We start from the raw sequence: 13,512 nt of genomic DNA on the forward strand, positions 1-13,512 counted from the left end.
TCTCCTCCCCCCCCTTTTGCCCAGCCCCCTTTTGCCCTACCCTTGGTCTGCCTTTCTTGCCTACTCCCTGTCTGCCTTTCTGCCCTTCTCCCTTTCTGCCTTTAGAGCGTTCTGCCTTTCACCCCTTCTGCTTTTCTCCCCTTCAGCCTTCCTGCCCTTCAGCCTTCCTGCCCTTCAGCCTTCCTGCCCTTCAGCCTTCCTGCCCTTCAGCCTTCCTGCCCTTCAGCCTTCCTGCCCTTTAGCCTTCTTGCCCTTCAGCCTTCCTGCCCTTCAGCCTTCCTGCCCTTCAGCCTTCCTGCCCTTGCTACTCTCCTGCCTGTATGCATTTTCCTTTTCTGCCTTTCTCCCTTTACTCTCTGTTCTCTTTTTCTTTCCTTCACCTTTGTTCTCCTCATTTCTTCTTTTTTGTGGTTGTGTGTGTGAGAGAGAAGAGACAAACTTGATTGTCGCATCCATGAAGCTCTTTTTGCTACCTTCTAACTCTAAAATATTGATAATCTGTTTAATTAAGCAGATGATTTCATAAAACGGAAAGTGAAATTTTTTTTTAAAGTTTTTTTTTATGTCAAAATCATCTGTAACCAAAGTGTTAATCTGATGTACCATTAACATTTCTTGTATTTTACAGAGACCTATGTGGAGGGCTTATGCAGCGATGGACAGTTTCTTAAGGTCGGAGAAAGGAATGGAAACCTCCATCTCCTTCATGTGCTCTCAAAGCAGATACTGCTGACAAACGTAGGCATCTTTCGTACTTTAAAGTGAGAAACTGCCAGTATTTGTGCATTCAATCTTTGTCTTCGATTAATTAGTGATGTTGGTTATTCATTAAAAGGTTTAGCATCTTTATTACCTACCGGCATCCTGGAGGATGGATTATTGCATATTTTTAGCTTTGGCCTGTTGGTACCAGTAATTTAAAATACGTATTTAGAAGTAATAGACAGAATTGTAAAGACATGTTTGGATTTTGAGAAGTGCGGTTATCATGCTGCTCATCAAATTTAGTACATACCCTTAAAAATTCAAGTATAAAACTCTGCCCGTTTTACTACAGAAGACAGTCACCTGCTCTCTGAACCGGGAGACCAGATCTCTCTAACAAGTTTACTGTATCCTAAAAATAATGAGAAATTCCAGTGTTTGCCCTTAAGAAGTCACCTTCAATTTTAGAGGTTGCGAAACACATGTTGACTTGGCTTCAGTTTTTATTAAAATACCAAATAAAAGAATTGAACTTTGAGCATCACGTTTCTTCAATGCAAACTCTGGAATTATCCCTTCTTGCTATACACTGGGATATGTCTCTACCCCATAGCAAGTACTTGCATTTTGATGAATGATGGACTAATTAAAACTGAATAACCACACATTATATTCTTTAACTTACAAATGCCTTGTATAATAAAACAAAATAGTAGTGGGCTTTTGTTCCAGAAGACTTTTTTTTTTCTTGAGGATTGCCACCCTTTCAAATGGAGGACCACTGTCACCTGTTCCACTTGCATTATTCCTCAAGTTATTGGTGACTCAACAAGTCTTCGAGGAAAGTCAGTATGCACACTGCACTACACCCTGCTCGGGAGCCAGTTGCAATTACAGAAGCCCAGGAACATTTCCTCCATCTAATTAACTACTGTGTCTGCTGTGACTCATGTGGAGACACCCCCAATGTGCAAAGTGCTCCCTCTTCAGGTTGTCTGTAAGCTCAAAGCATGTACCCCGCTTTAAAATTTTGGTCTTGGAGACAAACAGGTGTTCCACTGAAGATCTGATGTCAGACTTATACATCTCTAATGCCTTAACTGTCTGCGCTCCCACCGCCAACTCCACTGTAGATACCCTATCTACAGAGTGAAAAGAACCCATTGTGTTGCTTCTTACAGTCTGCCATATTGTCTTCCTATAGTAATGGCCTTGGCTTCCACTCACATATGGTTTTGTATGGTCTGCAACACCCTGGGTCTTAGCATATGACGCGAAAAGAATGCCCAAGCCTTTACCTCAGCCTTCAGCTGCTTGCTGGCTTCTACTGTCCCCTGACATCTGAGTCTTCAGTGGTCTCTTTGCCCCTAGAGCAGTCCTCGTGCTGCCCCAACATCATTTCTTAAAGACAGGCAGTAACGTTTCCCAGCAGGTGATTTTTCCACTGCACTTTACCTGGTTGTTCATGGCTTGTGTGGTGCATGGCCCTCTAAAAGTCTTCAAGATACTTGGAAATCTTTTTACACATTTTAAAACCCTAGGCTTTCAAGAGGCAGGTACAAATACATTTTTTATAATAAGACCCTAACTATAAACACTATTGAAATTTTAAGCGTATTTGACCCTTGATCACTCTTATTTTTCTTCTGATCTTCTATTGAAATTTAACTAAACCATTTATAGTATTTTGTTTACTTAAGTAGGACCATAACTTTAATTCTTGATGCTTCTGCATACTTCTTGTTTTTTTACATACATAAACTTATCAGATCGTTGATAAGTTACTAAAAGGAGTGCCAAGCAATACCATTGAGTCTTCAAGTAACCTCTATTTTGCTCAGAATTCTGGATTTGGGTTCATTATCCCCCAACATTTTTTTTTTGTCTTATCAAAAAGGAATGGCTAGGTACATTCGGGCGATATGAAGAGTTACAGAACCAATAAAGTCAGTCACTAGTGATAATGAACACGTCGGTCTGTTACTCCGTGAAGGGTCTGTGCCACAAAACAAAGAGAAACTTTAAATACTTTTGTAAAGTCTTATGTATTTGTTTTTCTCAGCATATGCGATTCCTCCCACTAAGGGTATGTTAGCCAACTAGTTAGTTTCTCTGTAACTGTATTTTGTTTCTGTTAGGGCAACCTAAGAATTTGCATCTTCTTTAGCATCCATTTTTATCCCCTAAAGCCTTCTGATAGTTGCACATTTTATAGAAAGTTAGCAGTGGTATGAAAGTCACTGCATTTCCCATCAGTATACAATATAACAATAACTCTGAACAATCTGCTCAACAGGAAAGACACTGTGCTACCTATATAGTGTCTGAAAATTGTGAGATAAAAAATACACAATTGTATCAATCTATATCTTAGCCAGAGCAAAAGACAGTTTCAATACATTAGCACAAAAAGATGATGCATCTAATTACTATACACAACCGGGATAGTTCAAATAATTTTTTTATTCCATGACAAGCTGCCAGCCAACACGTGTTTCTTCTTTGACGACTCTCTCAGGGCTGTATGAGGTAAGGAATATGTCAAGGTGTCCACCAAGTACACAGTAATGAAAAAACAAAGCCTAGGCAACACTGAGGCTTGTGTGCTCACCTTTTGGATTCACCATCCATTCACAAAGAGTCTTTACAATACGGTGAAACAAACAGTAATAAAAGTTCAGTCCATCACATCAATGTCATTAGGCAGCAATGATGCAAGTCAGTCCCCTTTGTCTGATTAAACATAGTAAGTAGCTCCAAAGGGAATGTACAGAAAATAGTAAAAATGGTGACCGTGATAAGTCCCCCGTAAACCTACGGTAAGTCCTGATCGCAGTGACACATAATACTGCAATCAGGTCTTACTGCAGGTTTATCGGGACTTATCACGGTCACCATTTTTACTATTTTCTGTACATTCCTTCTGATGTATGGATTAGGTAGTATGGGGCTTAGAGATCACTTAATAGTATCAGTTTATTTTCTATGCCCTGCCATTAATGTACGTCATGTAATTTTCCTGTCCTCTTTCTGACACTTTGACTTATCTCACCGATATAAACTACTCTGCTTCATGCAGAAGGTGTGATAATGTGTTAAAAGGTAGATGTAGAATTCTCTTTAAAAAAAATGCATCACTTTTCTTTGTTTTCCTAGAATCATACAAAGCTAAAGAGTGGTTTATGTTTTTTGCAGCGTTTGGCTCAACAGTCTACAAAGGCAAACCAAAAAACCTTCCACAATCTCATAATTCAGAAGGATGTGTCTGATGGATGTGAGCAATCTAACCTGCAATGCTCTCTCTTTAAAATGTTGATAATAAGGAATGATATTTCTAAATAATTTTCTGTAACTAGTTTTCTATACGCCGCCTTTTCCTAGATCACTTTGTACATTCTGTGTTTAGTTGAATCAATGTGTGCCATTCCTCGTCATCCTTGAAGAATTGTCTGGATTTAGGGCTCAGTGTAGAAAAAAGGTATTGAGTGCAAGCCAACGAGCACAAAATCCAAATCACATTTTCAGGCTTATCCACAAGTGTAAATTGAGATAAACCTATATGTAAATTGTGTATCAGGTGGTCAGATATTCTATCTGGACCTCACCTAATCCCTACAGCTGTAGTCCCTTTTTCTTCTGCTCACTTTGGGGGTAGTAAGGCTTTGAAAGCCACAGTATCTAGGACAACCCCAATGTAAGAAATACTATGCTTGGTACACATGGGGAATTTCAGCTCACTGATGGAAAACCCCAAAGATATCAGGAGTTTTAAAATGTACTTGAAGTGGTCTATGACTGACTACGTCTAGGCCACCTTCAGTAGTCAGTCGATGAGGTTGGCGACCACATGTATCTATGACATTTGATGGTGGACAGCGAACACCTCACTTATGTTTGTGTAGACCCGAGTGACCAAAGTGAGGCCAAAGAGGAGCAGGGCAAGTGTGCAGATTCCACCATGAACAACAGACAATGTTCATTGTGCAAACCCAAGTATACCATCATTTCTACTGAGTACAGAGCAGAAAATATATGGGTCAGGGTAAGCATCCTAAATTCATCCTTCTTCAAAAACTTGTTAGGTTTACATAGGTTTGGTATAGACCGCAGGCCTTAATACTCCAGCATATTTTTTGCCACTTCAATTTTCCTCTATTCAAAGTCGGCACCCACTCAGTGGTACTTGTGGCAGGCAGAAGGTCAACTTTTGTCAGCAAGACTGCAGATTGGTAAGTTGACAGTCACACTGATGTGGTGGGACGGGAAACTGGCTTGGAACAAAATGAAAGCTATGGCATAGCTCATTTACATGATTTGTTAAATCCATCTGCCTGTTGTGATGGTTCTCCACCTGAGGAGGAATTGTTGTGTCCTAAATGAAATCAGCAGGCGCCACAACCTGTGAACCAAATAAACTGGGGCTGTTACTATTGAACAGGATCCAATGGCTGGAGTGGTCCGTAGAATAGCCCACTAGAGCATGCCCTAAACTTCCTGTACTGTTGGTGGAGCTGCCTGGCACGAGAAATTGGCCCCAAGGATACTGTTGTGGTTGAACTGTCTTTAAATTGGTCAGTGGTCGAGGTATCAAATATAGGTATCCCAGGCCTGCTAGGTGGGTTGAGACCTCTGACATCAGCTTCATTAACACCCTAGGAGCAGATCTGAGGTGAGTGTGAAGGGCAGAACAGCAAACAGAAAATACTCCAACCCCACCAACAACCTGCAGGCCAGGCACCTGAAAATACTTCTGATGCAAATCAAAAGATCTCACCCATTCCCCTTTTTTGGGATGGAGTTTATGGGGAGGCGGGTGAGAATGAATAGCAAGGCATGCGCTTTGGGATAATTAGAAAAAGCCACTAATCTGAAGTGATGGATTTCCAGCTGTGTAGGAAAATCTAGTCCTGTCTCCTACCGGCTGTGCATAGTTCTTGCAAGGGGAAATCAAAGCAGTTTGGAGGTGGCTGTGGAAGTGAAGGAGGAGCTGGAAGGTTGCTGCCCTTGGTGGTGCCTTTGGTCTCTATCACCACTATTTCCTCTGGAGCCACAAGCTCTAGACCAGTTGCTAAACTTGTTGTGATGGCGGCCACTGTTGATAAGCCCACTCCCCCTAGAGTAGCCTCTAAACTTCCTGTACTTCTGGTGAAACTGGAGGACAGGGAAGAGTAACCTTAGGAGGCTATCCATAATGTGGCTGTCTTTGGAAAAGATTAGGGCTGAGTCGGTTTTCCCCAAAGAGCACGTATCCATCAAAGGGCACGTCTATTAAAGAGGCTTGGACATCACCAGAAAATGGAGTACCCAAAAAGGACATTGTGTCCGATCTCTTAATATGTATTTGGTGGTGTCTTGTTCATCCTGAATTGTCTGGATAAAGGTTGCTCTGAATTCATCTGGCAGAGCCAGCAAGGTCTCCCTGGCCACAACTCAAAGAGCATGTGTATATCAGCCAGATCGCATTTTGGGATCACAGGGCCAAACCTGCAGATGAAGATAATCTTTTGGAAAGTACTCCGATGTGCTTCTATTCTCTATCTGGCAGCGGGTTCGGGTTGATATTTCTCTTGGACACTTGTTCCTCCAAGCTTATTGGTGTCAGACTTTGGGCAAAAAGGGTAGGGTCACCAGGGGCTGGCCTAAGTCATCTAGCCACTGGGAGACTGACTGGAGGAGTCTAGCATTGGCTTTGTCCAAGCTGCAATTAAGGTATCTGTAAAAGCCTCACTGAATGGCAGCATGGATTCTGAAGTGGCAGGCCTAGACTAAGATTTCTATCAACAAATTAGCTTTAACTTCTACTGCAGACAACTGTAACTGATTAACTTTGGTTGCCCTGCAGAGAACCACTGTGAAGGAGGCATTTTCTTCTTACTGTGGGTGAACCTGGTAAAGACTATTCTGGTCTCAGGAGAAGTGTTGAACTCACCATGCCACATCCGTACAGATAGGAACGAGCAGGCTGCTGCTTCCTCATTGTCATGTGGTGTGTTCTGAAGCCCTTGAATCACACCTAAATTGGAAATGAACAGAGTCTCTAGTCTCATATAGTAGTGTTGTTGAGGCAGAGGCTCAAGGTTGCTGTCTAAGGTTAGGAACTGTGCTTTGGTGATCACGGAGAGCAACATAGGTGTGTCTGGTCAGACCAATGCCAGCTCCGGGTCAGAGATCCAAATCCGGACCGGATTCAGCAAGAGTGCCACCGGACATGGGTTCAGTGCCGCTGGCATGGCCCCGGAGGCCAGAATGAAGCTATGAGCTGGTGTTGGCCAGGAACAGGAAGGAGATTCAGCAAGGTCAGTTGGGGAATGACTTGCATGCATGAGTGCATCTGGTGGCCCCTGCAACTCCTTTGGGTGAGAAGGATCTACAGACTGAGCCAGCATAGTCCTGAATACTTCCAGCATGAGTTATATAAGCTAAGGGGTTGAAGACAACCCAGGAAACTTAGGGACAATGAGACCATCCTCGAAAATAGCTCGCAGTCGGGGGCCGCTAGTAGATTCAGGCTCTTGGGTGCTAGATGCACCACTTCTCATCTGGAGTGTTAAGTGGTAATCACCCTTTAACTTGGAATGTGATCGGGAATGTTGCCGCGATCATGCCCTCCTCTTATGTTCTGCTGTGTAGTTTTGACTCCTGTTTCCCGATTGGCTTCAGGGGTTTCAGATGGCGCTTGTCAGATGAACTGGAATCGTGAGCAGCACACCACAAGTAAATGTCATACTGATCCTTGACCGGCACCTACTTTCTTCAGTCACAGGCGCAGTCTGAAACCTTTCTTCTTGGGAGAGAGGTTTTTCCAGGCACACTGTCTTTGTTGAATTATGGCGTTGACAGAAATTATGAAGCTGGGCACAGAGCTCCAAATCTGCATCAAAGGACACTGAAAAAAGGATCAAACATCAGCATGCAGGGATGGCACCTATATTCAGCTCTGTAATGTCACTTCCAAAGCGGAGGAATGCTGTTGTGTAGGTCGACAGTGCCATCTACAAGTGAGCGGCAGCGATTCTAGATTTAAAAATCTGATCCAGTTTGATGCCTCAGAATATTCTAAAGGCGAGGAATCTGCAGCTGGATGTATTCATCAGAAATATGTTTCTTTGTGTAGAGGGCAGAATATTTATCCGTCATGATTCTGACCGCCACACCATAAAGTCTAATATAATCCCAAGTACCTGTAATGTATGTTTTGTCAATTAAAGTCTGTTCAGTGAGGAGGGAGGTTTTGTTTATTCAATTTTCATAAACCCTATCCAAGCCATAAAAATGGGCATCACAGCACTTTATTCTGGTAGAATAGTAATCAGAAGGATTGCAATGCATTGATAGCAAAATCAACAACTTATAATTTGGGTGAAAAACACATGAAAGTGGATCCATTAGGAGGATACAGAGGCTATCAGTTTGAGAGAATATAAGCATCAATTCAATATGGGACATAATTGAAAGAAATGAGAACTGCAATTTGTGAGTAGCGAAATACAAATGCATGTAAATACCGATACTGTCATTTGTAGAGTCACTGAACTGACTAGAACCATAGTTTCTAATCGGAGAGGAAATGACATTAGGGGGTGAAAGTCAGTCTGCTTAGTAAGTGTTCTTTGCAAAAAATGTTAATGTAGTAAGCGAGGGAGCCCGCTTACCTATGGAAACATGAAAGTAATGTTATTGCTTAAATGCAGAGTCCCATTACGCAGGAAACTGTGGTTCGAAAGGTGATCCTTGAACATAGAAGAATGCCTGATGTTTTCTCCATGAATCTTTGTACCTGAAGAAGGTACTTGCCTGCATACTGGGCAGTTCTACAGGCTTCTGGACTACGCCCTTGCATACAAATTACTAGTTAAAAAATTCGCATGCCACTATTTAGGCTTTATTATTTTCTTTTTAACGCTCTGCTAAGTTATAATGTAGAGAATAAAGACACTTCAATCCTTACCAACCAATCAGCTTCCATAAAAGGTGGCTGACTGTCGCACAAATAATATAACACTGAAAAGAACTACACCAGATTTGAAAATGCACACAGAAGACAGTGACCTCCGTGGATCTGTGGAATCTGGTATAGACTCACAATTTTCAGTTATCAAATTACATTTGTTCATGTGATAAATACCTGTAAGCAGCTTGGTCTTTTTCTTGCCATATGGCAGCAAAATTAAATGTGTGTGCAATTTGGGAAGATTATTGCTCAGAAAGAAGTTATAATTATAGGTCCTCAAATGAGAGTATACACATTAACACCATTCCGAACCACAGTTTGAAACCGTTCAAAGGAATACTTTCTAAACAAAGGCTTTAAGAGTTTATGGCAGGACTACCCAAGCAGTGATGGAGTGTAAGTTGGAGAAGCCAGGAGCCTACTTTGAATGCATGAATCGATGTGTGGGTGAGCAAGGCAGTAAGCGGAGGATGCGGTGAAAAGCAATAGCTGGACTGAAAACCAGATGGCACAAGACTTACATGTTTCTCTGGGTAAAGAGGCTGCTGTTTGCTGCAAGCTTGTTAGCTTCCGATAGTTCCGCAAGCCGTTGTTCCAGTGACTTAATCTTCGATTCCAAGGCATTTATCATCTGAAAAAACAATTGTTATAGCCAGAAAGGTATCTTCATATTCAACACAAAATCATGCCAGGGAAACAAGATACACAAAGGTGGAATTAAGGAACCATCCAGCATGCACTGATCATGTGCAACGTACAGCACGCTGGAGGAATGCCAAGGGCTTGCACCACTGGGCTCCTAAGCTGAAGAAAATCACACTTAAGATGCAGGCTATAAATGTTACCATTTGTAATGCAGCATCATTCGCTCTGAGTAGCTAACTCACTGTACCCAGCTCCCACACCAGAGCCCACTGCATATCTACAAGAGCTTCAAACAGACCAGGGAACTCTACATCAAGAAGACAGTGCAGTTCTACCTGAAGCAGACCAAAATGCAGCAGGTATTTATCACAGTGCAAAGTACAAATGTTTGTTCAGACTTTCAGACCATGAGCGAACTCTGTCTAAATGTAAAGTAACTTTACAATCGCCTACAGCAGATCAACCTTCTACACAACTTTCAAAGGCACTACCAGGCATATTCTCTAGTAACACATACTCAGCAATGATTGGTGCTCACATAATAAGACATTCATTAACATCAAATCAACCTTTCTAATGAGAAAGCACTAACCTTTAGAAGTGTAAGTTCTACAGACAAATTGCATGAGTAGACAGGGCACCTATATCTATCCACAATTTGAAGCAAATCAAGTGATATACACAATGTACTTTTGGCTAGGTTGGCATACCACAAAAATATACAGATCAGTAAACAATAGATTTAGCTATCCAGAATCACGACTAGACCAAGTGCTACAGACGTCTCACATGGCTTTACAAAAACATTCCATTCACTGACTCAAGAATAAGAATCTTAATGAAAAAAAACTGGTACCTGCAGAGAAAGCATGTATCTATATACAGCTTTTAGTACAGCCAGAGTGACAGACGGTGTACAACTATACACGGCACACCTGCATATCCAAACCTTTGAGGCAAACAAATGGTCCAGATGACTTTCATCACTATACCCATGGATCTATTTATCTGCATCCATCAGTAAAGCAAGCACTTGCAATCTCTCTCATCAATATACCTGTTATTGGTTATTGTTTATTCAAAGCATTGAGCACACATGCAAAAGAGGCCTCATCAGTACACAGTACACAAATTGATCCAAAGACTAATAAACCAAGTGCTGCAGGACTATAATCAATATAGAGTTATCCAAAGTCTGGAGCAAACCAGGTCCCACAAAGTCTCAGTTTACAGTTCAATATCTAGCTACAGTCTCAAGAATATGAAGGGCTACACAAGGTTTTCATATGTACACAATGCATCATCTACTCTGCTCTGCTCTGACGTATGGATATGGAACAACAATTTATTCAAGGCATTGCACATTGTTTTTTATGAACTCTAGCAAGGTCCTCGGATGCCGAGCACCACAATAATTAGAGGTACCAGTGTGCAATCTCATTTAGAAACTTTTTGGATGGAAACAAAGACCATTTCAAGGAACAGGGAGACAGGAGGGCAGTGTGAAATCTGTGCTTAGACAGAGTATCCACGAGAAAGAGTTACAGAAGGTAACCCTTCCGTCGGTCTTGGCTGTCACAAGTATAGTTGCTTTCTGAATGTGTGCACTAATGTCCATGTCTCGGCCTGATAGATATCAAGAACAGGCACTGCAAAGGCTAGCACAGTAGTAGCAGCCTTGGCCCTGGTGCAATGGGTCCTTAGTACTTCTCTTGTCCAGTGAGTAGTACACCTTGAAGCAGAGGACGATCCACCTTGACAGAGTCCTGTTCTGCAATGCCTTACATTTCTGTGACCCAAAGAGCCACACAAACACCTGATTGTCTACTCTTTGGGCTCTGGTACAGTAGAAGTAAAAGCTAATGGCCCTCTCGAGGTCTATTCAATGGAGCTCTCCTCTATAATATAGGGAGAATAATAGATTGTTAAAAAGTGAAAAGCAATCACGTTCTTTGTCAAAAAAGGCCACCCTGGACCACAACACCACTTCATATTGGATTAAGGTGGTTTAAGATTGCTGCACTGAGGGACCTTTGAGTTCATTAGGACAATGAGCCGAAGATATTACGACCAGGCATACAGGTCCTCAGAGTAAGGAGACATAGTAAATACCTGTGCATTGGTATGAAGGGAGTGCACATAAGGAAAGTGAGAACCAAACTGAGATCCCCCTGTGACATCACAAAGATATTGAAGGAAACATGCGAGTCCCGCAAACAAAGATAAAAAGGCAGAAAAATAACCTTTAACAGTGCCCACTGCAAATCCTGCCTGGGCCAAATATAAAACAAACAATAATGGTCCATGTTGAAGGTGTCACAAGAGAAAATAAATGTGTCCCAGTACATGGCGTAGGTAAACTTTGTAGAGTGTTGCCTGAAAGAAAGGATGACATCCATAACTTCGGGAGGAAGGCTGAACGTGGTCGACTGCTGCCTCTCAATCTCCATATATGGAGGTAAAGATCGTGCGAGCTTGGGTGCAGGACTCGGTCATGCTGCAGCGACAGGAGATCAGAGCTCCCGCCCAGAAGGTTCCAGATACCACACTTTCCTCATCCAGCCTGGCACCACCAGAATGGCTCAGGCCAGGTCATTCCTGATCTTCAGAATTCATGGCAGCAGAGGAAAGGAGTACAGGAGGCATGTGCTCCACTCTATGCTGAATGTGTTTCTTAGAGAGAGAGAGTTAATGGCAACTCCAACACGAAGAAGTTTTGACACGCTGCGGCCTCAATGTTAGAGAAAAGATGTAGCTAAAGCGCTTCCCCACTGTCAGAAGATGCTCTGTACCATCTCACAATGTCACCACCATTTGAGATCTGCCAGGTGTTGCCTGCCAAGCTTGTCCACCCGGTGTTAAAAGATCCTGCCAGGTGGTTCATGATCAGTGAGATGCCATAATGCATCAATCAACTCCACAGGTGCAGCGTCTCTTGGCAGAGAACCTGCTTGATGGAGTACTGTATGGCAGTGGTGTTGTCAGTGAGAACCTGCACCGGTCCTTTTCTTGATGGACAGCAAGAAGGCCATAAATGCCAGGCAAATGGCCCGCTGCTTCAACATTTTGATGTGAAGTCGAGCTTCCACAGGAGACCAGAGCTGTTGCGCCGTCAACTCTGGCTGGGGAAGGGAGAGTGGCCTGCCATTGGTTAAGCTGTGGTCTAGCATCCACCACTGAAGATCTTGTGCAGTCTCCTTTGAAAATTGGATGATATCAGAGGTTTCCATGATGCTGGGCCCACTGGGATTTCAGATCCCACTGCATAGCCTGCGTATGCCACCTGGGGGACTGGAAAAGCAGGCTGAGTAGCCTCAGAGCTGCTCTCATGGAGACCTGGGACTGAGGCAGAAATATCGAAATCATAGCCCAAATATCTTGCAGTCTCTGTGACAGAAAAAAGGCACTTAACTACACCACATAGAGATGGGCTCCTATAAAAAGGAAGCCTTTACAAAGGAGTCCGGTGCGATTTTGGCTCATTGAGCATGAACCTCAACAATGCTAGGTGGTTCCCAGTCATCTTGAGGTGGTCTCTGACTGACTGGTGAGCCCACCTTCCTCAGTCAATTGTTGAGGTAGGGAAATGTGGTTTAGAAGATGGGCAGTGACCACAGTAATCATTTTTGTGAATAACCGAGGTGTGCTGGTGAGATCAAAGGGAACTGAACTGAAAATGATATTGGCTGACCTTGAACCACAGATAGCGTCTTTGGGCCATGGAACAGGTACATTAAAGCATGCATCCTACAGTTCCACAGTAACCATCCAGTCACCTGGACGCATGGCAAACCAAACTTGGACAAGTGTGAACATTTTGAATTTGTGCTTAAGCAGGAATGAATTCAGAGAGTAAAGGTTCAAAACAAGTGAAGGCCTCTGATCTTCGGCACAAGAACCAAGCAAAAGTAACGATTAGTTCCTGCTTCCAAGGTCAGAGCCCTCTGATGGCCTCCTCAGCTAATAGAGCCTGCATCTCTTGCGACATAATGGAGAGCCTGCATCTCTTGCGGCATACTGGACAGGTGCTCCTCTGAAAGTCATTCTAATATGGGAGGAAGCTAAGGTGGGTTAGAAAGGAATGGCAGTTCACCCCTGGACAATCTGGAGGACCCAGCTGTTGGATGCTATGATGTTATAGTCTTCCACTAGAGAAGAAAATGTGTGATCCTGACTCCAACAGTGTAGCTGGGAACCACCAATGGCAAATT

The 13,512-nt window shown here is 42.9% G+C and overlaps 1 protein-coding gene across 2 annotated transcripts in view; it reads right to left on the reverse strand.

The window, feature by feature from the left end:
- CIT (citron rho-interacting serine/threonine kinase) overlaps positions 1–13,512 on the reverse strand; it is a 1,039,445-nt gene that overhangs the window by 546,104 nt on the left and 479,829 nt on the right. For both annotated transcript variants that reach the window (XM_069215034.1, XM_069215033.1), the window contains exon 21: positions 9,178–9,287. In XM_069215034.1, the coding sequence (XP_069071135.1) occupies positions 9,178–9,287 (110 nt within the window). The remainder of the gene's footprint in view (positions 1–9,177; positions 9,288–13,512) is intronic.

The sequence above is a fragment of the Pleurodeles waltl genome, chromosome 11 (genome assembly GCF_031143425.1).
Source record: "Pleurodeles waltl isolate 20211129_DDA chromosome 11, aPleWal1.hap1.20221129, whole genome shotgun sequence".
Lineage (NCBI taxonomy): Eukaryota > Metazoa > Chordata > Amphibia > Caudata > Salamandridae > Pleurodeles > Pleurodeles waltl.